The sequence below is a fragment of the Oncorhynchus nerka genome, linkage group LG16 (genome assembly GCF_034236695.1).
Source record: "Oncorhynchus nerka isolate Pitt River linkage group LG16, Oner_Uvic_2.0, whole genome shotgun sequence".
NCBI classification, from domain to species: domain Eukaryota; kingdom Metazoa; phylum Chordata; class Actinopteri; order Salmoniformes; family Salmonidae; genus Oncorhynchus; species Oncorhynchus nerka.
The window spans coordinates 3,178,629-3,203,733 of NC_088411.1; the positions used below are offsets into that span (position 1 = coordinate 3,178,629).

A 25,105-nucleotide genomic window follows, 5' to 3' on the forward strand; every position below is an offset into this window, starting at 1 on the left:
AGATGTATACTTATGTATTGATTTTAAGAAAGGCATTGATGTTGCACCAATGTGTACCTAACCATAAACACCTTTTTTTTTCACGAATGCGCTAGTTAAATCACCCGTTTGGCGAAGTAGGCTGTGATTCAATGTTAAGTTAACAGGCACTGCATCGATCATATGCAATGTAGGACAAGCTAGTAATATCATCAACCATGTGTAGTTAACTAGTGATTATGTTAAGATTGGTTGTTTTTTTATAAGATAAGTTTTACGCTAGCTAGCGACTTACCTTGGCTCATTGCTGCACTTGCTTAACAGGTAGTCAGCCTGCCACAGTCTCCTCGTGGAGTGCAGTGTAATCGACCATAATCGCCGTCCAAAAATACAGATTGTTATGAAAACTTGAAACCGACCCTAATTACTCGGCCATTCCGATTAATCGGTCGACCTCTAATATCTACCTCAATTACTTTGCACCCCTGCACATCGACTTGGTACTAGTACCCCGTGTATATAGCCAAGTTATCGTTACTCATTGTGTATTTATGTGTTTAATTTTCTATTTTCTTTCTCTCTACGTTGTTGGGAAGGGCCCTTAAGTAAGCATTTCACTGTTAGTCTACACCTGTCGTTTATGAAGCATGTGAAAAATACAATTTCATTTCATAACATTTTCAACAACAAAAAAACTACTTTCCTCCTTGCTTCATTCATGTGTAATGCTCGCTAGAGCAATCCTTTTTTTTACCAAACGCCACATCTTGCTTAGGTGGTTGTGTGTCCCCCGTTTAGGTTTCTTACGCTGTTGCCCCGTTTGTGTTAAGACCCCTGACTCATAACGAGATCATTACGCTGAAAAAAATGAAGTCATGTATATAAACATTTGATCAAACGGTCTCCATGAATTATAGAGGCTTGCTGGAGCTAGACAATGTACCAGGCTGTAGCTAGAGACACGCCTAAAAATGGGCTAGAATTGAGTGTATTTGTATTCTGTTTGTCTAATGTTGGTAACATTGGATCTTCATTCTTACATTACATGATGAATACGGACTCAAGTGACGAGTGTGTGTGCGCACCTGCTCTATGGCTTTGAATGTGTGTGTTTGTGAAAGACATCCGGGACTAACGATAGTCATAATTAGCTACGGTTTCTTTTGTTTCATTTATTTCTCGGTGACATTCCCCCAGGGTTTTCACTCTAGCCTTGGTAATGAGTGTGTGTGTATTGGTCGAGCTATCACATACCCATTGCATGCTGTTCATGGCTTTTAATGCTCCATAAGATCATTCGCCTGAAGTGGGTGTTTTTTACCATTTCAGACTCGACATTTCCAGTAATTAGCGTCACATATATGCATGTTTTTCCCTTTTAAATAGGGGGAAAATATACATTTTCTTTATATAATTACCTCTCTCGCTGTGTTTGTGTGTTGCAGTTGACCTTTTAACCATAGCTTCTTTTGCAGGTGTGTATAGATGCGAGGGCTGACATGTAATGTTTTTTGAAGTGTGTTTGTGGTATCTATGATATTGTCCCAAAGGGGATTCAACATTTTTAATTATCTTTCTCTCTAGGTGAAGATCGAAGGACACTCAAAGAGAGTCGAGACACTGAACGGTTAGCGCTATACCAGAGAGGACTCTTTCATAGTCGTCATATCTCTACGTATTCCCCATGTCTGGAACCGACTCCACAGTGGAAGACCTGTTATACCCTGCCTGTGAAGGTTCAAAACCTCCTTCATAACCACTATCCTGCACCTCTCCTCGCCATCAGTCAAAGGAGGTAACAAACAGGCGGCAACTTTGGGGAAGACTACAACTCCAAGAGACTACAACTCCAGGTGCCTAATTCAGAGGGCATTTCTCCAGTCCCAACGCCACTGGAATACCACGCATGTCCATCGCCCATATGGGGGCTAAGACCACTCCATTACCCACACTGACACCATTCTGAGCCCTGTATTGCCACAGTGTTTGGGGTGTCGTCATCGGTGGCGCTGGATTGAGCCCAAATGGCTGGGAAGGGCAACCCGGTCCCGGGCCCACACCTCAACGGCTTCCCCATGCCCCACTACTCCTACTTCTTCCCCCACATGCTGGGGGGGCTCTCTCCCCCCGGCCTGCCCCTGAGTAGCTACAGCACGCCCTCGCCAGCCAGTAAGTACCCCTACTGTACGTCCTCAACCTTCTCTCTGCTGTTTCAATTGACTGTGTGGTGTAGTGTTGGTGCTTGCTAAAGCGCATTTGTTTTGGCTGTGCTGTTGTCTGGTTTGCCTCAGAATATTAGCCTGTTTTTTTGGTATAGCCAACTCCTTTGTCAACGGTCTGGCGCTCAAGGTATCAGAGTATTGGCCTGTTGCAGTATTTTGAGTCTAAGCATGTTGGCCTAAACAGCCTACTACTAGTGGACTGTTTCTAAGGTCTTGTATAAGGCTCTGAGATTTTGGTTGTGTGGGCATCTTGGATACACCACAGTCTTTTTTGGAATGTTCGAGGTAAGAGGAAGAACCCTGAGCTCCGAGTGGTTTCTGCTCCTCAGAAAAAGTTGTCTTCATTAGCAGAGAAAATGTTCCTGTGCCATGCGGTCTGATCATCCGTAGAGGCTGATGGCGGGAATTGAATGATATAATTGCAATGTTACCTGTGTCCTGCAGTTGTTGGCATATTTTGCATTAAACTATTTAGCTTCGCTATTTATTGTTTTTTGAGGATCGGATGTTGGAGAGACAGGAAATCAACAGAGATGCTGAGATGTTATTGTGCAGGGGGAGTGAGCTTTCATCTGGCCTGTTTAGACCAGTCCCACATGAGACTGTAACCCGAGCATAGCGCCACACTGCCTACAGCATTCACCGTCCTCAATACTCAGGCCCTCTCTAACACACACACACACCATGAAAACGTCTTAGATCACACAGGACAAGAGGACAGGGTAGTCAACCTGACATCTGAAAATGGACAAGCCACTAAAGCCAACCTTATCTATGTAAAATGACTACATATTGTTATGAGAGACTTAGTCAGCCAGGTTGCTCGGGGTCAGTGTATTGACTTTCCATCTGGTCATATTAGCATGGTGTTCAATGGGATTAGCAAGAGGAGGAACTTTGATTAGCAGTCAGTCATGTCCACTTCCTCATTGAGCCCTGAAAGACTGGGACATGCTTTTCATCCTATTCCTCATTTGAGTTGTATCTATTCAATTTGAATAAGTAACATTCGAATGGTAGTGGTACATTGTGTGTGTGGACACTGCATCGCTATCTCTTGTGGCCTTTTTGTGTGTGTGTGGCACATGTGTCTGTCAGGACTCTCTCCCAGTGTTTGATGAGAGGGGAGGCGGGGTTCCTTCACTTAAGCCGCACAAACACTTCCTGGGACATTGACCACCGCTTCCTACTCACTCATGCACACACACAAACACGTACACTCTCTCATTGACATAGTTTCTGGGTCATTTCATCAAACCATGACACCCACCATCTCAGATTGTTCTGAAATTGTTTCTGGAGTTAGAAACCTTTTAAGCTTAGCATTCCTGCAACATTATTTTGTTGAAATATAATTGGATGTCTGTGAAATTAAGCCTAATGGCAGGAACAGCACTCTAGTGGTCAGAACCTGGTAATATCAGGATGCTGTATGGGACATAAACCTAAACTTCAATGACTAATTTCTCTGAACAAGGGAAAAAACATGAGCAAATTCATTGAGAATGCATTTCACAGTATGAAGAAACAATACTTCGAGCCGCAGCTCCATACTACCTGTCAAACAGAGAACGGATATTGTATCGTGCATGTGTACAAATTAAGCCAAAAATCAAAGTTTAAACATTTCTAACCTATGCTTCCCTAATTTTCAAGAAAAGTGCATATAAAATGAAAGATTTACTTACAACCTGTTTTAAAAATCCTGATAATACATACCGAGTGTACCCTTTAACTTAGGGCAAGGCGTCCCGTCCCACTAGCGGGACAACTTCAGGTGAAACTGGAGGGGGCGCAATTCAAATAAATAATCATAAATATTATGGATACTAAACATTTAGGTACCCATAAGGGTCTTACATCGGTTAATCTAACTGCACTGTCCGATTTACAGTAGCTATTACAGCGAAAACATGCCATGCGATTGTTTGAGGACGGCGCCCCACATCAAAATATTTTTCCACCGGCACAGGTTTCATACATTCACAAATAGTGATTAAATATTCACTTTTTGAAACTCTTCCTCTGATTTGTCATCCAAAGGGTCCCAGCTATAACATGTAGTGTCGTTTTGTTAGATAAAATCCTTCTTTATATCCCAAACGGTCTGTTTAGTTGGCACCATCGATGAGTAATCCACTCGTTCAACTTGCAGAGAAAGGAATCTGAAACTCTACCCCTAAACTTTGTTTCAACAAGTCAAAATACATTTCTATTAACTCCTCAGATACCCTAAAATTTAATCAAACTATAATATTTCTTACGGAAAGAAGTATGTTCAATAGGAAACCGATTTTAGGAGGTGCGTCCTGTCTTCATGGCGCGTGCAAACACGAATTTCCAAGACTGTCCCTGTACTAAAACTGATATTTCTTATTCGTTTTTGAAGTTACAAGCCTGAAACCTTGAACATAGACTGTGGAAGCCATAGGAATTGCATCCAGGGAGATAATTTTCAGTATGACTTTATACATGCCATTCTAAGAGGATGATCTCTCAACAAGAAAAATCAGGTTGGTTTTTCTTTGTATTCTCTCACCATATCTATTGTGTTATATTGTCCTATATTATTTTAACATTTCTACAAAGTGTTTTCTTTCCAGTGGTACCAATTATATGCATATCCTGGCTTCAGGGCCTGAGCAACAGGCAGTTTACTTTGGGCACATCTATCAGGCGGAAATTGTGTTCCAAATAAGACTACCTCTTAAATAATCTAGTTTAATTCATTTCCAAATGTACAATTGGACATTTCTTATGTAAAATTATATTAATCTCCCCTAAAGTTATTAAAATAAACGGATAATTTCTATTCATAATGAAAGTAGTACTCATATTAAGGGGGTGTCCAATCGTAGCCACAGAGATCCATGTGGACTTAGGCTTTTGTTCTTGCCAAACAGTACACACCCGATTTCAACCAGTCATATATACTTTAATCATTAATCAAGACCAGATTAGTTGAATCAGGTGTGTTATTGCTTAGTTAGAACACAAACCTGAACCCACATTAGCCCTCTGGTTAAGAAGCCATGCATCAAAGAACACAACACACAACTTTCAATGAATTATCTGAAAGCTGATTTCACATTTGCTGTCGTGCTACTCTTTTAAATTAGTTCAACTTTTTGTCCTAAATCCTATCTGAAGATAGTTTCAAATCTCCCTCTCTACTGTGTGTTAAAAAGGTATAGGTGGTGGACCAAAAAACAGAATCACTTGGATGAATGTAAGACGACAATATGACAATGGTCCACCCAAAAGTGCATGAGTCTTCACCCAATAATCATCTTCTTGTCCCTCCTTTGTTTGCATTTGTATCCACCACTTGTAGGTCTTCTATCTATCCCTCAGCCCTGATCTTATTCTTCTCTGCATCAGCTACTACCAGTCCACTTCAAACGTCTTGGAGAGAGTACATAGGTTTCTAATCTTGGTAAATGCACCATGGCTAGATGCTAAATATGCATAACTGTAGTTGTGTGTTTTTAATCAACTTAAATCTGAACTAAAAACATTTGTGCTCATGTTCAGTGGATATTAGAGAAATCAACACACACACTCCATGTGTTTCAATGGAAAGTGGGCATAATAGGAGAATATTGGGCTTAATTGGGAAAGCATTGATTTATAATGAAGATAAAAGCAAGCCTACCCATAAAATAGTTTGAATCCAATGGTTTGGTGTGAAAATATACACTATAGACTACAATGTTATGCAAAGGTGTTATTGATCATATTGAAAAATATTGCTTTGTTGTAATTTACATTCTTCTGTATAGAGGAAGTGCTTTTTGTGCAACAGATAGATGCCGTTTTTGTAAATTTAACACTTATGTGTAACAATGCAAGGTTCATTTAACAGTCAAATAAAACAAAATGCATTTGAAAATGTAAGCTGTGAGTGCCTGGTGTATTATCGTCTTGTCGTTCACCAAGTTATGTTGCTGCTGTGAGACACATGCAGGCACGACTGCTAGCATGAAAAACACATTTTCAATTGGTGGTTGTGTGAAGGCATTGTCAAGGTTTTTCACGCCATTGCTCTGTGTGTGTTAAGACCCCTGACTCATCAATATATGAAGTCATATAACTTTGATTTAAACTGTCTCCATGAATTTTACAGATGCCTGCTGTAGCTAGACGTGTACCTGGCTGTAGCTAGACGTGTACCTGGCTGTAGCTAGACGTGTACCTGGCTGTAGCTAGACGTGTACCTGGCTGTAGCTAGACGTGTACCTGGCTGTAGCTAGACGTGTACCTGGCTGTAGCTAGACGTGCACCTGGCTGTAGCCAGACGTGCACCTGGCGTGTACCTGGCTGTAGCCAGACGTGTACCTGGCTGTAGCCAGACGCGTTCCAGCGTACCAGGCTGTAGCCAGACGCGTACCAGCGTACCAGGCTGTAGCTAGACGCGTACCTGGCTGTAGCTAGACGCGTTCCAGCGTACCTGGCTGTAGCTAGACGCGTTCCAGCGTACCAGGCTGTAGCCAGACGCGTACCAGCGTACCTGGCTGTAGCCAGACGCGTACCAGCGTACCTGGCTGTAGCCAGACGCGTACCAGGGTACCTGGATGTAGCCAGACGCGTTCCAGCGTACCTGGCTGTATCCAGACGCGTTCCAGCGTACCAGGCTGTAGCCAGACGCGTTCCAGCGTACCAGGCTGTAGCCAGACGCGTTCCAGCGTACCAGGCTGTAGCCAGACGCGTTCCAGCGTACCTGGTTGTAGCTAGACGCGTACCTGGCTGTAGCTAGACGCGTACCTGGCTGTAGCCAGACGCGTTCCAGCGTACCTGGCTGTAGCCAGACGCGTACCAGCGTACCTGGCTGTAGCTAGACGCGTACCAGCGTACCTGGCTGTAGCTAGACGCGTACCTGGCTGTAGCTAGACGCGTTCCAGCGTACCTGGCTGTAGCTAGACGCGTTCCAGCGTACCTGGCTGTAGCTAGACGCGTTCCAGCGTACCAGGCTGTAGCTAGACGCGTTCCAGCGTACCTGGCTGTAGCTAGACGCGTTCCAGCGTACCAGGCTGTAGCTAGACGTGTACCAGCGTACCTGGCTGTAGCTAGACGTGTTCCAGCGTACCAGGCTGTAGCTAGACTCGTACCAGGCTGTAGCTAGACTCGTACCTGGCTGTAGCTAGACGCGTACCTGGCTGTAGCTAGACGCGTACCTGGCTGTAGCTAGACGCGTACCTGGCTGTAGCCAGACGCGTTCCAGCGTACCTGGCTGTAGCTAGACATGTACCAGCGTACCTGGCTGTAGCTAGACGCGTACCTGGCTGTAGCTAGACGCGTTCCAGCGTACCTGGCTGTAGCTAGACGCGTTCCAGCGTACCAGGCTGTAGCTAGACGTGTTCCAGCGTACCTGGCTGTAGCTAGACGCGTTCCAGCGTACCAGGCTGTAGCTAGACGTGTACTAGCGTACCTGGCTGTAGCTAGACGTGTTCCAGCGTACCAGGCTGTAGCTAGACTCGTACCTGGCTGTAGCTAGACGTGTACCAGCGTACCTGGCTGTAGCTAGACGTGTTCCAGCGTACCAGGCTGTAGCTAGACTCGTACCTGGCTGTAGCTAGACGTGTACCAGCGTACCAGGCTGTAGCTAGACTCGTACCTGGCTGTAGCTAGACGTGTACCAGCGTACCTGGCTGTAGCTAGACACATTCCAGCGTACCAGGCTGTAGCTAGACTCGTACCTGGCTGTAGCTAGACGTGTACCAGCGTACCTGGCTGTAGCTAGACACATTCCAGCGTACCAGGCTGTAGCTAGACGCATTCCAGCGTACCTGGCTGCATACCAGCGTACCTGGCTGTAGCTAGACGTGTACCAGCGTACCAGGCTGTAGCTAGACGCGTTCCAGCGTACCTGGCTATAGCTAGACGTGTACCAGCGTACCTGGCTGTAGCTAGACGTGTACCAGCGTACCTGGCTGTAGCTAGACGCGTACCAGCGTACCTGGCTGTAGCTAGACGCGTACCAGCGTACCAGGCTGTAGCTAGACGCGTACCAGCGTACCAGGCTGTAGCTAGACGCGTACCAGCGTACCAGGCTGTAGCTAGACGCGTTCCAGCGTACCAGGCTGTAGCTAGACGCGTACCAGCGTACCAGGCTGTAGCTAGACGCGTACCAGCGTACCAGGCTGTAGCTAGACGCGTACCAGCGTACCTGGCTGTAGCCAGACGCGTACCTGGCTGTAGCCAGACGCGTACCAGCGTACCTGGCTGTAGCCAGACGCGTACCAGCGTACCTGGCTGTAGCTAGACGCGTTCCAGCGTACCTGGCTGTAGCTAGACGCGTACCAGCGTACCTGGCTGTAGCCAGACGTGTACCAGCGTACCTGGCTGTAGCTAGACGCGTTCCAGCGTACCTGGCTGTAGCTAGACGCGTACCTGGCTGTAGCTAGACGCGTTCCAGCGTACCAGGCTGTAGCCAGACGTGTACCAGCCACCTGGCTGTAGCCAGACGTGTACCAGCGTACCTGGCTGTAGCCAGACGTGTACCAGCGTACCTTGCTGTAGCCAGACGTGTACCAGCGTACCTGGCTGTAGCCAGACGTGTACCAGCGTACCTGGCTGTAGCCAGACGTGTACCAGCGTACCTGGCTGTAGCCAGACGTGTACCAGCGTACCTGGCTGTAGCCAGATGTGTACCTGGCTGTAGCTAGACGTGTTCCTTGCTGTAACTAGACGTGTACCTGGCTGTAACTAGACGTGCACCTGGCTGTAACTAGACGTGCACCTGGCTGTAACTAGACGTGCACCTGGCTGTAACTAGACATGTACCAGCGTACCTGGCTGTAGCCAGACGTGTACCTGGCTGTAGCCAGACGTGTACCAGCGTACCTGGCTGTAGCCAGACGTGTACCTGGCTGTAGCTAGACGCGTTCCAGGCTGTAGCTAGACGCGTACCTGGCTGTAACTAGACGTGCACCTGGCTGGAGCTAGACGTGCTCCTGGCTGTAACTAGACGTGTTCCAGGCTGAAGCTAGACGTGTTCCTGGCTGTAACTAGACGTGTTCCAGGCTGTAACTAGACGTGTACCTGGCTGTAGCTAGACGTGTACCTGGCTGTAGCTAGACGTGTACCTGGCTGTAGCTAGACGTGTACCTGGCTGTAGCTAGACGCGTTCCTGGCTGTAGCTAGACGCGTACCTGGCTGTAGCTAGACGCGTACCTGGCTGTAGCTAGACGCGTACCTGGCTGTAGCTAGACGTGTACCAGCGTACCTGGCTGTAGCCAGACGTGTACCAGCGTACCTGGCTGTAGCCAGACGTGTTCCAGCGTACCTGGCTGTAGCCAGACGCGTTCCAGCGTACCTGGCTGTAGCCAGACGCGTACCAGCGTACCTGGCTGTAGCCAGACGCGTTCCAGCGTACCTTGCCTTAGCCAGACGTGTACCAGCGTACCTGGCTGTAGCCAGACGCGTACCAGCGTACCTGGCTGTAGCCAGACGCGTACCAGCGTACCTGGCTGTAGCCAGACGCGTACCAGCGTACCTGGCTGTAGCCAGACGTGTTCCAGCGTACCTGGCTGTAGCTAGACGCGTACCTGGCTGTAGCTAGACGTGTACCAGCGTACCTGGCTGTAGCTAGACGCGTTCCAGCGTACCTGGCTGTAGCTAGACGCGTACCAGCGTACCTGGCTGTAGCTAGACGTGTACCAGCGTACCAGGCTGTAGCTAGACGTATACCAGCGTACCTGGCTGTAGCCAGACGTGTACCAGCGTACCTGGCTGTAGCCAGACGTGTACCAGCGTACCTGGCTGTAGCCAGACGCGTACCAGCGTACCTGGCTGTAGCCAGACGTGTTCCAGCGTACCTGGCTGTAGCTAGACGCGTACCTGGCTGGTAGCTAGACGCGTTCCCTACCAGGCTGTAGCTAGACGTGTACCAGCGTACCTGGCTGTAGCCAGACGTGTACCAGCGTACCTGGCTGTAGCCAGACGTGTACCAGCGTACCTGGCTGTAGCCAGACGTGTACCAGCGTACCTGGCTGTAGCCAGACGTGTACCAGCGTACCTGGCTGTAGCCAGCGTACCTGGCTGTAGCCAGCGTACCAGCCTGGCTGTAGCCAGACGCGTACCTGGCTGTAGCCAGACGCGTACCTGGCTGTAGCTATACGCGTACCTGGCTGTAGCTAGACGTGTACCTGGCTGTAGCTAGACGCGTTCCAGCGTACCAGGCTGTAGCCAGACGCGTAGCAGCGTACCTGGCTGTAGCCAGACGCGTACCAGCGTACCTGGCTGTAGCTAGACGCGTACCTGGCTGTAGCTAGAAGCATACCTGGCTTGTAGCTAGACGCGTTCCAGCATACCTGGCTGTAGCCAGACGCGTACCTGGCTGTAGCCAGACGCGTTCCAGCGTACCTGGCTGTAGCCAGACGCGTTCCAGCGTACCTGGCTGTAGCCAGACGCGTTCCAGCGTACCTGGCTGTAGCCAGACGCGTTCCAGCGTACCTGGCTGTAGCTAGACGCGTTCCAGCGTACCTGGCTGTAGCTAGACGCGTTCCAGCGTACCTGGCTGTAGCTAGACGCGTACCTGGCTGTAGCTAGACGCGTACCTGGCTGTAGCTAGACGCGTACCTGGCTGTAGCTAGACGCGTACCAGGCTGTAGCTAGACGTGTACCAGCGTACCAGGCTGTAGCTAGACGTGTTCCTGGCTGTAACTAGACGTGTACCTGGCTGTAACTAGACGTGTACCTGGCTGTAACTAGACGTGCACCTGGCTGTAACTAGACGTGCACCTGGCTGTAACTAGACGTGTACCAGCGTACCTGGCTGTAGCCAGACGTGTACCAGCGTACCTGGCTGTAGCCAGACGTGTACCTGGCTGTAGCTAGACGTGTACCTGGCTGTAGCTAGACGTGTACCTGGCTGTAGCTAGACGCGTTCCTGGCTGTAGCTAGACGCGTACCTGGCTGTAGCTAGACGCGTACCTGACTGTAGCTAGACGCGTTCCAGCGTACCAGGCTGTAGCCAGACGCGTTCCAGCGTACCAGGCTGTAGCCAGACGCGTACCAGCGTACCTGGCTGTAGCTAGACGCGTTCCAGCGTACCTGGCTGTAGCTAGACGCGTTCCAGCGTACCTGGCTGTAGCTAGACGCGTACCTGGCTGTAGCTAGACGCGTACCTGGCTGTAGCTAGACGCGTACCTGGCTGTAGCTAGACGCGTACCAGGCTGTAGCTAGACGTGTACCAGCGTACCAGGCTGTAGCTAGACGTGTTCCTGGCTGTAACTAGACGTGTACCTGGCTGTAACTAGACGTGTACCTGGCTGTAACTAGACGTGCACCTGGCTGTAACTAGACGTGCACCTGGCTGTAACTAGACGTGTACCAGCGTACCTGGCTGTAGCCAGACGTGTACCAGCGTACCTGGCTGTAGCCAGACGTTCCAGCGTACCTGGCTGTAGCTAGACGTGTACCTGGCTGTAGCTAGACGTGTACCTGGCTGTAGCTAGACGCGTTCCTGGCTGTAGCTAGACGCGTACCTGGCTGTAGCTAGACGCGTACCTGACTGTAGCTAGACGCGTACCTGGCTGTAGCTAGACGCGTACCTGGCTGTAGCTAGACGCGTACCAGGCTGTAGCCAGACGCGTACCAGCGTACCTGGCTGTAGCTAGACGCGTTCCAGCGTACCTGGCTGTAGCTAGACGCGTTCCAGCGTACCTGGCTGTAGCTAGACGCGTTCCAGCGTACCAGGCTGTATCCAGACGCGTTCCAGCGTACCAGGCTGTAGCCAGACGCGTTCCAGCGTACCAGGCTGTAGCCAGACGCGTTCCAGCGTACCTGGTTGTAGCTAGACGCGTACCTGGCTGTAGCCAGACGCGTTCCAGCGTACCTGGCTGTAGCTAGACGCGTACCAGCGTACCTGGCTGTAGCTAGACGCGTACCTGGCTGTAGCTAGACGCGTTCCAGCGTACCTGGCTGTAGCTAGACGCGTTCCAGCGTACCTGGCTGTAGCTAGACGCGTTCCAGCGTACCTGGCTGTAGCTAGACGCGTTCCAGCGTACCAGGCTGTAGCTAGACGTGTACCAGCGTACCTGGCTGTAGCTAGACGTGTTCCAGCGTACCTGGCTGTAGCTAGACGTGTACCTGGCTGTAGCTAGACGTGTACCTGGCTGTAGCTAGACGTGTACCTGGCTGTAGCTAGACGTGTACCTGGCTGTAGCCAGACGTGTACCTGGCTGTAGCCAGACGTGTACCTGGCTGTAGCCAGACGTGTACCTGGCTGTAGCCAGACGCGTTCCAGCGTACCAGGCTGTAGCCAGACGCGTACCAGCGTACCAGGCTGTAGCCAGACGCGTACCAGCGTACCTGGCTGTAGCCAGACGCGTACCAGCGTACCTGGCTGTAGCTAGACGCGTACCTGGCTGTAGCTAGACGCGTTCCAGCGTACCTGGCTGTAGCTAGACGCGTTCCAGCGTACCAGGCTGTAGCCAGACGCGTACCAGCGTACCTGGATGTAGCCAGACGCGTTCCAGCGTACCTGGCTGTAGCCAGACGCGTTCCAGCGTACCAGGCTGTAGCCAGACGCGTTCCAGCGTACCTGGCTGTAGCCAGACGCGTTCCAGCGTACCTGGCTGTAGCTAGACGTGTACCAGCGTACCTGGCTGTAGCTAGACGCGTACCTGGCTGTAGCTAGACGCGTTCCAGCGTACCTGGCTGTAGCTAGACGCGTTCCAGCGTACCTGGCTGTAGCTAGACGCGTTCCAGCGTACCAGGCTGTAGCTAGACGCGTTCCAGCGTACCAGGCTGTAGCCAGACGTGTACCAGCGTACCTGGCTGTAGCTAGACGCGTTCCAGCGTACCTGGCTGTAGCTAGACGCGTTCCAGCGTACCAGGCTGTAGCTAGACGCGTTCCAGCGTACCTGGTTGTAGCTAGACGCGTACCTGGCTGTAGCTAGACGAGTTCCAGCGTACCAGGCTGTAGCTAGACGCGTTCCAGCGTACCTGGCTGTAGCTAGACGCGTTCCAGCGTACCAGGCTGTAGTTAGACGCGTTCCAGCGTACCTGGCTGTAGCTAGACATGTACCAGCGTACCTGGCTGTAGCCAGACGCGTACCTGGCTGTAGCTAGACGCGTTCCAGCGTACCTGGCTGTAGCCAGACGCGTTCCAGCGTACCTGGCTGTAGCCAGACGCGTTCCAGCGTACCTGGCTGTAGCCAGACGCGTTCCAGCGTACCAGGCTGTAGCCAGACGCGTTCCAGCGTACCTGGCTGTAGCTAGACGCGTACCTGGCTGTAGCTAGACGTGTACCAGCGTACCTGGCTGTAGCTAGACGCGTACCTGGCTGTAGCTAGACGCGTACCTGGCTGTAGCTAGACGCGTTCCAGCGTACCTGGCTGTAGCTAGACGCGTTCCAGCGTACCAGGCTGTAGCTAGACGCGTTCCAGCGTACCAGGCTGTAGCCAGACGTGTACCAGCGTACCTGGCTGTAGCTAGACGCGTTCCAGCGTACCTGGCTGTAGCTAGACGCGTTCCAGCGTACCTGGCTGTAGCTAGACGCGTTCCAGCGTACCAGGCTGTATCCAGACGCGTTCCAGCGTACCAGGCTGTAGCCAGACGCGTTCCAGCGTACCAGGCTGTAGCCAGACGCGTTCCAGCGTACTTGGTTGTAGCTAGACGCGTACCTGGCTGTAGCTAGACGCGTTCCAGCGTACCTGGCTGTAGCTAGACGCGTTCCAGCGTACCTGGCTGTAGCTAGACATGTACCAGCGCACCTGGCTGTAGCTAGACGCGTTCCAGCGTACCTGGCTGTAGCTAGACGCGTTCCAGCGTACCTGGCTGTAGCTAGACGTGTTCCAGCGTACCTGGCTGTAGCTAGACGCGTTCCAGCGTACCTGGCTGTAGCTAGACGCGTTCCAGCGTACCTGGCTGTAGCTAGACGCGTTCCAGCGTACCAGGCTGTAGCTAGACGCGTTCCAGCGTACCTGGCTGTAGCTAGACGCGTTCCAGCGTACCAGGCTGTAGCTAGACGTGTTCCAGCGTACCTGGCTGTAGCTAGACGTGTTCCAGCGTACCTGGCTGTAGCTAGACGTGTACCTGGCTGTAGCTAGACATGTACCTGGCTGTAGCTAGACGTGTACCTGGCTGTAGCTAGACGTGTACCTGGCTGTAGCCAGACGTGTACCTGGCTGTAGCCAGACGCGTTGTGCCTGGCTGGCTGTTCCAGCCAGACGCGTTCCAGCGTACCAGGCTGTAGCCAGACGCGTACCAGCGTACCAGGCTGTAGCCAGACGCGTACCAGCGTACCTGGCTGTAGCCAGACGCGTACCAGCGTACCTGGCTGTAGCCAGACGCGTACCAGCGTACCTGGCTGTAGCTAGACGCGTACCTGGCTGTAGCTAGACGCGTTCCAGCGTACCTGGCTGTAGCTAGACGCGTTCCAGCGTACCTGGCTGTAGCCAGACGCGTACCAGCGTACCTGGCTGTAGCCAGACGCGTACCAGCGCCTGGCTGTAGCCAGGCGTACCGTTCCAGCGTACCTGGCTGTAGCCAGACGCGTTCCAGCGTACCTGGCTGTAGCCAGACGCGTTCCAGCGTACCTGGCTGTAGTACCTGGCTGTAGCCCAGCGTACCTGGCTGTAGCTAGACGTGTACCAGCGTACCTGGCTGTAGCTAGACTGGCTGTACCTGGCTGTAGCTAGACGCGTTCCTGGCTGTAGCCGCGTACCTGGCTGTAGCTAGACGCGTTCCAGCGTACCTGGCTGTAGCTAGACGCGTTCCAGCGTACCTGGCTGTAGCTAGACGCGTTCCAGCGTACCAGGCTGTAGCTAGACGCGTTCCAGCGTACCTGGCTGTAGCCATGTACCGCGTTCCAGCGTACCTGGCTGTAGCAGACGTACCAGGCGTTCAGCGTACCTGGCTGTAGCTAGACGCGTTCCAGCGTACCTGGCTGTAGCTAGACGCGTTCCAGCGTACCAGGCTGTAGCCAGACGCGTTCCAGCGTACCAGGCTGTAGCCAGACGCGTTCCAGCGTACCAGGCTGTAGCCAGACGCGTTCCAGCGTACCTGGCTGTAGCTAGACACGTACCTGGCTGTGGCTGTAGCAGACGCGTACCTGGCTGTAGCCAGACGCGTTCCAGCGTACCTGGCTGTAGCCAGACGCGTACCAGCGTGCCTGGCTGTAGCCTGGTACCTGGCTGTAGCCAGGCGTTCCAGCGTACCTGGCTGTAGCCAGCGTTCCAGACGCGTTCCAGCGTACCTGGCTGTAGCCAGACGCCTGGCTTCCAGCGTACCTGGCTGTAGCCAGACGCGTTCCAGCGTACCTGGCTGTAGCTAGACGCGTTCCAGCGTACCTGGCTGTAGCTAGTACCGCGTTCCAGCGTACCTGGCTGTAGCTAGACGCGTTCCAGCGTACCTGGCTGTAGCCAGACGTGTACCAGCGTACCTGGCTGTAGCTAGACGTGTTCCAGCGTACCAGGCTGTAGCTAGACGTTCAGCGTACCTGGCTGTAGCTAGACGTTACCGCGTACCTGGCTGTAGCTAGACGCGTACCTGGCTGTAGCCAGACGCGTTCCAGCGTACCTGGCTGTAGCTAGACATGTACCAGCGTACCTGGCTGTAGCTAGACGCAGCGTACCTGGCTGTAGCTAGACGCGTTCCAGCGTACCTGGCTGTAGCTAGACGCGTTCCAGCGTACCAGGCTGTAGCTAGGCGTGTTCCAGCGTACCTGGCTGTAGCTAGACGCGTTCCAGCGTACCAGGCTGTAGCTAGACGTGTACCAGCGTACCTGGCTGTAGCGCGTACCTGGCTGTAGCTAGACGTTACCAGCGTACCTGGCTGTAGCTAGACGTGTTCCAGCGTACCTGGCTGTAGCTAGACGCTCCAGCGTACCTGGCTGTAGCTAGCGTGTACCAGCGTACCTGGCTGTAGCTAGACGTGTTCCAGCGTACCAGGCTGTAGCTAGACTCGTACCTGGCTGTAGCTAGACGCGTTCCAGCGTACCTGGCTGTAGCTAGACGTGTACCAGCGTACCTGGCTGTAGCTAGACGTGTTCCAGCGTACCAGGCTGTAGCTAGACTCGTACCTGGCTGTAGCTAGACGCGTACCTGGCTGTAGCTAGACGCGTACCTGGCTGTAGCCAGACGCGTTCCAGCGTACCTGGCTGTAGCTAGACATGTACCAGCGTACCTGGCTGTAGCTAGACGCGTACCTGGCTGTAGCTAGACGCGTTCCAGCGTACCAGGCTGTAGCTAGACGTGTTCCAGCGTACCTGGCTGTAGCTAGACGCGATCCAGCGTACCAGGCTGTAGCTAGACGTGTACCAGCGTACCTGGCTGTAGCTAGACGTGTTCCAGCGTACCAGGCTGTAGCTAGACTCGTACCTGGCTGTAGCTAGACGTGTACCAGCGTACCTGGCTGTAGCTAGACACATTCCAGCGTACCAGGCTGTAGCTAGACGCATTCCAGCGTACCTGGCTGTAGCTAGACGTGTACCAGCGTACCTGGCTGTAGCTAGACGTGTACCAGCGTACCTGGCTGTAGCTAGACGTGTACCAGCGTACCTGGCTGTAGCTAGACGTGTACCAGCGTACCAGGCTGTAGCTAGACGTTCCAGCGTACCTGGCTGTAGCTAGAGACCGCGTGTACCAGCGTACCTGGCTGTAGCTAGACGCGTACCAGCGTACCTGGCTGTAGCTAGACGCGTACCAGCGTACCTGGCTGTAGCTAGACGCGTACCAGCGTACCAGGCTGTAGCTAGACGCGTACCAGCGTACCAGGCTGTAGCTAGACGCGTACCAGCGTACCTGGCTGTAGCCAGACGCGTACCTGGCTGTAGCCAGACGTGTACCAGCGTACCTGGCTGTAGCTAGACGCGTTCCAGCGTACCTGGCTGTAGCTAGACGCGTACCAGCGTACCTGGCTGTAGCCAGACGCGTACCTGGCTGTAGCCAGACGTGTACCAGCGTACCTGGCTGTAGCTAGACGCGTTCCAGCGTACCTGGCTGTAGCTAGACGCGTACCTGGCTGTAGCTAGACGCGTTCCAGCGTACCAGGCTGTAGCCAGACGTGTACCAGCCACCTGGCTGTAGCCAGACGTGTACCAGCGTACCTGGCTGTAGCCAGACCTGGCTGTACCACGTGTACCAGCGTACCTGGCTGTAGCCAGACGTGTACCAGCGTACCTTGCTGTAGCCAGACGTGTACCAGCGTACCTGGCTGTAGCCAGACGTGTACCAGCGTACCTGGCTGTAGCCAGACGTGTACCAGCGTACCTGGCTGTAGCCAGACGTGTACCTGGCTGTAGCTAGACGTGTTCCTTGGCTGTAACTAGACGTGTACCTGGCTGTAACTAGACGTGCACCTGGCTGTAACTAGACGTGCACCTGGCTGTAACTAGACGTGTACCAGCGTACCTGGCTGTAGCCAGACGTGTACCTGGCTGTAGCCAGACGTGTACCAGCGTACCTGGCTGTAGCCAGACGTGTACCTGGCTGTAGCTAGACGCGTTCCAGGCTGTAGCCAGGCGCGTACCTGGCTGTAACCAGACGTGCACCTGGCTGAGCTAGACGTGCTCCTGTCTGTAACTAGACGTGTTCCAGGCTGAAGCCAGACGTGTTCCTGGCTGTAGCTAGACGTGTTCCAGGCTGTAACCAGGCGTGTACCTGGCTGTAGCTAGACGTGTACCTGGCTGTAGCTAGACGTGTACCTGGCTGTAGCTAGACGTGTACCTGGCTGTAGCTAGACGCGTTCCAGGCTGTAGCTAGACGCGTACCTGGCTGTAGCTAGACGCGTACCTGGCTGTAGCTAGAGACGCGTACCTGGCTGTAGCTAGACGTGTACCAGCGTACCTGGCTGTAGCCAGACGTGTTCCAGCGTACCTGGCTGTAGCCAGACGCGTTCCAGCGTACCTGGCTGTAGCCAGACGCGTACCAGCGTACCTGGCTGTAGCCAGACGCGTTCCAGCGTACCTGGCTGTAGCCAGACGCGTTCCAGCGTACCTGGCTGTAGCCAGACGCGTACCAGCGTACCAGGCTGTAGCCAGACGCGTACCAGCGTACCTGGCTGTAGCCAGACGCGTACCAGCGTACCTGGCTGTAGCCAGACGTGTACCAGCGTACCTGGCTGTAGCTAGACGCGTTCCAGCGTACCTGGCTGTAGCTAGACGCGTACCAGCGTACCTGGCTGTAGCCAGACGCGTACCTGGCTGTAGCCAGACGTGTACCAGCGTACCTGGCTGTAGCTAGACGCGTTCCAGCGTACCTGGCTGTAGCTAGACGCGTACCTGGCTGTAGCTAGACGCGTTCCAGCGTACCAGGCTGTAGCCAGACGTGTACCAGCGTACCTGGCTGTAGCCAGACGTGTACCAGCGTACCTGGCTGTAGCCAGACGTGTACCAGCGTACCTGGCTGTAGCCAGACGTGTACCAGCGTACCTGGCTGTAGCCAGACGTGTACCTGGCTGTAGCTAGACGTGTTCCTGGCTGTAACTAGACGTGTACCTGGCTGTAACTAGACGTGCACCTGGCTGTAACTAGACGTGCACCTGGCTGTAACTAGACGTGCACCTGGCTGTAACTAGACGTGTACCAGCGTACCTGGCTGTAGCCAGACGTGTACCTGGCTGTAGCCAGACGTGTACCAGCGTACCTGGCTGTAGCCAGACGTGTACCTGGCTGTAGCCAGACGTGTACCTGGCTGTAGCCAGACGTGTACCTGGCTGTAGCCAGACGTGTACCTGGCTGTAGCCAGACGTGTTCCAGGCTGTAGCTAGACGTGTACCTGGCTGTAGCTAGACGTGTACCTGGCTGTAGCTAGACGCGTTCCTGGCTGTAGCTAGACGCGTACCTGGCTGTAGCTAGACGCGTACCTGGCTGTAGCTAGACGCGTACCTGGCTGTAGCTAGACGCGTTCCAGCGTACCAGGCTGTAGCCAGACGCGTTCCAGCGTACCAGGCTGTAGCCAGACGCGTTCCAGCGTACCTGGCTGTAGCCAGACGCGTTCCAGCGTACCTGGCTGTAGCTAGACGCGTTCCAGCGTACCTGGCTGTAGCTAGACGCGTTCCAGCGTACCAGGCTGTATCCAGACGCGTTCCAGCGTACCAGGCTGTAGCCAGACGCGTTCCAGCGTACCAGGCTGTAGCCAGACGCGTTCCAGCGTACCTGGTTGTAGCTAGACACGTACCTGGCTGTAGCTAGACGCGTACCTGGCTGTAGCCAGACGCGTTCCAGCGTACCTGGCTGTAGCCAGACGCGTACCAGCGTACCTGGCTGTAGCTAGACGCGTACCAGCGTACCTGGCTGTAGCCAGCGTACCTGGCTGTAGCTAGACGCGTTCCAGCGTACCTGGCTGTAGCTAGACGCGTTCCAGCGTACCTGGCTGTAGCTAGACGCGTTCCAGCGTACCTGGCTGTAGCTAGACGCGTTCCAGCGTACCAGGCTGTAGCTAGACGCGTTCCAGCGTACCTGGCTGTAGCTAGACGTGTACCAGCGTACCTGGCTGTAGCTAGACGTGTTCCAGCGTACCAGGCTGTAGCTAGACTCGTACCTGGCTGTAGCTAGACGCGTACCTGGCTGTAGCTAGACGCGTACCTGGCTGTAGCCAGACGCGTTCCAGCGTACCTGGCTGTAGCTAGACATGTACCAGCGTACCTGGCTGTAGCTAGACGCGTACCTGGCTGTAGCTAGACGCGTTCCAGCGTACCTGGCTGTAGCTAGACGCGTTCCAGCGTACCAGGCTGTAGCTAGACGTGTTCCAGCGTACCTGGCTGTAGCTAGACGCGTTCCAGCGTACCAGGCTGTAGCTAGACGTGTACTAGCGTACCTGGCTGTAGCTAGACTCGTACCTGGCTGTAGCTAGACGTGTACCAGCGTACCTGGCTGTAGCTAGACGTGTTCCAGCGTACCAGGCTGTAGCTAGACTCGTACCTGGCTGTAGCTAGACGTGTACCAGCGTACCTGGCTGTAGCTAGACGTGTACCAGCGTACCTGGCTGTAGCTAGACGTGTTCCTGGCTGTAGCTAGAGCGCACCAGGCTGCTAGCTGACCAGCGTACCTGGCTGTAGCTAGACGTGTTCCAGCGTACCAGGCTGTAGCTAGACTCGTACCTGGTGTACCAGCGTACCTGGCTGTAGCGCGTACCTGGCTGTAGCCAGACGCGTTCCAGCGTACCTGGCTGTAGCTAGACATGTACCAGCGTACCTGGCTGTAGCTAGACGCGTACCTGGCTGTAGCTAGACGCGTACCTGGCTGTAGCCAGACGTGTTCCAGCGTACCTGGCTGTAGCTAGACGCGATCCAGCGTACCAGGCTGTAGCTAGACGTGTACCAGCGTACCTGGCTGTAGCTAGACGTGTTCCAGCGTACCAGGCTGTAGCTAGACTCGTACCTGGCTGTAGCTAGACGTGTACCAGCGTACCTGGCTGTAGCTAGACACATTCCAGCGTACCAGGCTGTAGCTAGACGCATTCCAGCGTACCTGGCTGTAGCTAGACGTGTACCAGCGTACCTGGCTGTAGCTAGACGTGTACCAGCGTACCTGGCTGTAGCTAGACGTGTACCAGCGTACCTGGCTGTAGCTAGACGTGTACCAGCGTACCAGGCTGTAGCTAGACGCGTTCCAGCGTACCTGGCTGTAGCTAGACGTGTACCAGCGTACCTGGCTGTAGCTAGACGCGTACCAGCGTACCTGGCTGTAGCTAGACGCGTACCAGCGTACCTGGCTGTAGCTAGACGCGTACCAGCGTACCAGGCTGTAGCTAGACGCGTACCAGCGTACCAGGCTGTAGCTAGACGCGTACCAGCGTACCTGGCTGTAGCCAGACGCGTACCTGGCTGTAGCCAGACGTGTACCAGCGTACCTGGCTGTAGCTAGACGCGTTCCAGCGTACCTGGCTGTAGCTAGACGCGTACCAGCGTACCTGGCTGTAGCCAGACGCGTACCTGGCTGTAGCCAGACGTGTACCAGCGTACCTGGCTGTAGCTAGACGCGTTCCAGCGTACCTGGCTGTAGCTAGACGCGTACCTGGCTGTAGCTAGACGCGTTCCAGCGTACCAGGCTGTAGCCAGACGTGTACCAGCCACCTGGCTGTAGCCAGACGTGTACCAGCGTACCTGGCTGTAGCCAGACGTGTACCAGCGTACCTTGCTGTAGCCAGACGTGTACCAGCGTACCTGGCTGTAGCCAGACGTGTACCAGCGTACCTTGCTGTAGCCAGACGTGTACCAGCGTACCTGGCTGTAGCCAGACGTGTACCAGCGTACCTGGCTGTAGCCAGACGTGTACCTGGCTGTAGCTAGACGTGTTCCTTGCTGTAACTAGACGTGTACCTGGCTGTAACTAGACGTGCACCTGGCTGTAACTAGACGTGCACCTGGCTGTAACTAGACGTGTACCAGCGTACCTGGCTGTAGCCAGACGTGTACCTGGCTGTAGCCAGACGTGTACCAGCGTACCTGGCTGTAGCCAGACGTGTACCTGGCTGTAGCTAGACGCGTTCCAGGCTGTAGCTAGACGCGTACCTGGCTGTAACTAGACGTGCACCTGGCTGGAGCTAGACGTGCTCCTGTCTGTAACTAGACGTGTTCCAGGCTGAAGCTAGACGTGTTCCTGGCTGTAACTAGACGTGTTCCAGGCTGTAACTAGACGTGTACCTGGCTGTAGCTAGACGTGTACCTGGCTGTAGCTAGACGTGTACCTGGCTGTAGCTAGACGTGTACCTGGCTGTAGCTAGACGCGTTCCTGGCTGTAGCTAGACGCGTACCTGGCTGTAGCTAGACGCGTACCTGGCTGTAGCTAGACGCGTACCTGGCTGTAGCTAGACGTGTACCAGCGTACCTGGCTGTAGCCAGACGTGTTCCAGCGTACCTGGCTGTAGCCAGACGCGTTCCAGCGTACCTGGCTGTAGCCAGACGCGTACCAGCGTACCTGGCTGTAGCCAGACGCGTTCCAGCGTACCTGGCTGTAGCCAGACGCGTTCCAGCGTACCTTGCCTTAGCCAGACGCGTACCAGCGTACCTGGCTGTAGCCAGACGCGTACCAGCGTACCTGGCTGTAGCCAGACGCGTACCTGGCTGTAGCCAGACGTGTACCAGCGTACCTGGCTGTAGCTAGACGCGTTCCAGCGTACCTGGCTGTAGCTAGACGCGTACCAGCGTACCTGGCTGTAGCCAGACGCGTACCTGGCTGTAGCCAGACGTGTACCAGCGTACCTGGCTGTAGCTAGACGCGTTCCAGCGTACCTGGCTGTAGCTAGACGCGTACCTGGCTGTAGCTAGACGCGTTCCAGCGTACCAGGCTGTAGCCAGACGTGTACCAGCGTACCTGGCTGTAGCCAGACGTGTACCAGCGTACCTGGCTGTAGCCAGACGTGTACCAGCGTACCTGGCTGTAGCCAGACGTGTACCAGCGTACCTGGCTGTAGCCAGACGTGTACCTGGCTGTAGCTAGACGTGTTCCTGGCTGTAACTAGACGTGTACCTGGCTGTAACTAGACGTGCACCTGGCTGTAACTAGACGTGCACCTGGCTGTAACTAGACGTGTACCAGCGTACCTGGCTGTAGCCAGACGTGTACCTGGCTGTAGCCAGACGTGTACCAGCGTACCTGGCTGTAGCCAGACGTGTACCTGGCTGTAGCCAGACGTGTACCTGGCTGTAGCCAGACGTGTACCTGGCTGTAGCCAGACGTGTTCCAGGCTGTAGCTAGACGTGTACCTGGCTGTAGCTAGACGCGTTCCTGGCTGTAGCTAGACGTGTACCTGGCTGTAGCTAGACGCGTTCCTGGCTGTAGCTAGACGCGTACCTGGCTGTAGCGTACCAGCGTACCTGGCTGTAGCTAGACGCGTACCAGCGTACCTGGCTGTAGCAGACGCGTTCCAGCGTACCAGGCTGTAGCCAGCGTTCCAGCGTACCAGGCTGTAGCCAGACGCGTACCCTGGCTGTAGCCAGACGCGTTCCAGCGTACCTGGCTGTAGCCAGACGCGTTCCAGCGTACCTGGCTGTAGCCAGACGCGTTCCAGCGTACCAGGCTGTAGCCAGACAGCGTTCCAGCGTACCAGGCTGTAGCCAGACGCGTTCCAGCGTACCTGGCTGTAGCCAGACGCGTTCCAGCGTACCTGGCTGTAGCTAGACACGTACCTGGCTGTAGCTAGACGCGTACCTGGCTGTAGCCAGACGCGTACCAGCGCACCTGGCTGTAGCCAGACGCGTACCCAGCGTACCTGGCTGTAGCTAGACGCGTACCAGCGTACCTGGCTGTAGCCAGACGCGTACCTGGCTGTAGCCAGACGCGTTCCAGCGTACCTGGCTGTAGCTAGACGTGTTCCAGCGTACCTGGCTGTAGCCAGACGCGTTCCAGCGTACCTGGCTGTAGCTAGACGCGTTCCAGCGTAACCAGGCTGTACTAGGCTGTAACCAGCGTGCACCTGGCTGTAGCTAGACGTTGCACCTGGCTGTAGCTAGACGTGTACCAGCGTACCTGGCTGTAGCCAGACGTGTACCTGGCTGTAGCCAGGCTGTAGCTAGAGCGTACCTGGCTGTAGCCAGACGTGTACCTGGCTGTAGCTAGACGCGTACCAGGCTGTAGCTAGACGCGTACCTGGCTGTAGCTAGACGTGCACCTGGCTGTAGCTAGACGTGCTCCTGCTGTAACCAGCGTGTTGGCTGTAGGCGTGCTGGCTGACTAGACGTGTTCCAGGCAGCTAGACGTTACCTGGCTGTACCTAGGCTGTACCTGGCTGCGTTCCAGCCACGTGTACCAGGCTGTAGCTAGCGTGTACCTGGCTGTAGCTAGACGCGTTCCTGGCTGTAGCAGCGTACCTGGCTGTAGCTAGACGCGCGTACCTGGCTGTAGCTAGACTCGTACCTGGCTGTAGCTAGACGTGTACCAGCGTACCTGGCTGTAGCCAGACGTGTTCCAGCGTACCAGGCTGTAGCCAGACGCGTACCTGGCTGTAGCTAGGCGTACCAGCGTACCTGGCTGTAGCCAGACGTGTTCCAGCGCACTGGCTGGCCAGCGTAGCCTGGCTGGCTTAGCCAGACGTGTACCAGCGTACCTGGCTGTAGCCAGACGTGTACCAGCGTACCTGGCTGTAGCCAGACGTGTACCAGCGTACCTGGCTGTAGCAGACGCGTACCAGCGTACCTGGCTGTAGCTAGACGTGTTCCAGCGTACCTGGCTGTAGCTAGACGCGTACCTGGCTGTAGCTAGACGCGTACCAGCGTACCTGGCTGTAGCTAGACGCGTTCCAGCGTACCTGGCTGTAGCTAGACGCGTACCAGCGTACCTGGCTGTAGCTAGACGTGTACCAGCGTACCAGGCTGTAGCTAGACGTATACCAGCGTACCTGGCTGTAGCCAGACGTGTACCAGCGTACCTGGCTGTAGCCAGACGTGTACCAGCGTACCTGGCTGTAGCCAGACGCGTACCAGCGTACCTGGCTGTAGCCAGACGTGTTCCAGCGTACCTGGCTGTAGCTAGACGTGTACCAGCGTACCTGGCTGTAGCTAGACGCGTTCCAGCGTACCAGGCTGTAGCCAGACGTGTACCAGCGTACCTGGCTGTAGCCAGACGTGTACCAGCGTACCTGGCTGTAGCCAGACGTGTACCAGCGTACCTGGCTGTAGCCAGACGTGTACCAGCGTACCTGGCTGTAGCCAGACGTGTACCAGCGTACCTGGCTGTAGCCAGACGTGTACCAGCGTACCTGGCTGTAGCCAGACGCGTACCTGGCTGTAGCCAGACGCGAAAACCTGGCTGTAGCTATACGCGTACCTGGCTGTAGCTAGACACGTTCCAGCGTACCTGGCTGTAGCTAGACGCGTTCCAGCGTACCAGGCTGTAGCCAGACGCGTAGCAGCGTACCTGGCTGTAGCCAGACGCGTACCAGCGTACCTGGCTGTAGCTAGACGCGTACCTGGCTGTAGCTAGAAGCATACCTGGCTTGTAGCTAGACGCGTTCCAG

The 25,105-nt window shown here is 54.4% G+C and overlaps 1 protein-coding gene across 4 annotated transcripts in view; it reads left to right on the forward strand.

Annotated features, from left to right (window-relative positions):
* Positions 1 to 25,105, forward strand: part of LOC115143919 (retinoic acid receptor alpha-like) — a 354,975-nt gene that overhangs the window by 113,675 nt on the left and 216,195 nt on the right. For 2 of the 4 annotated variants that reach the window (XM_065002359.1, XM_029684386.2), the window contains one exon: positions 1,564 to 2,163. In XM_065002359.1, the coding sequence (XP_064858431.1) occupies positions 2,004 to 2,163 (160 nt within the window). In that variant the 5' untranslated portion in view covers positions 1,564 to 2,003. The remainder of the gene's footprint in view (positions 1 to 1,563; positions 2,164 to 25,105) is intronic. The other 2 variants (XM_065002360.1, XM_029684389.2) reach the window with 1 other exon arrangement.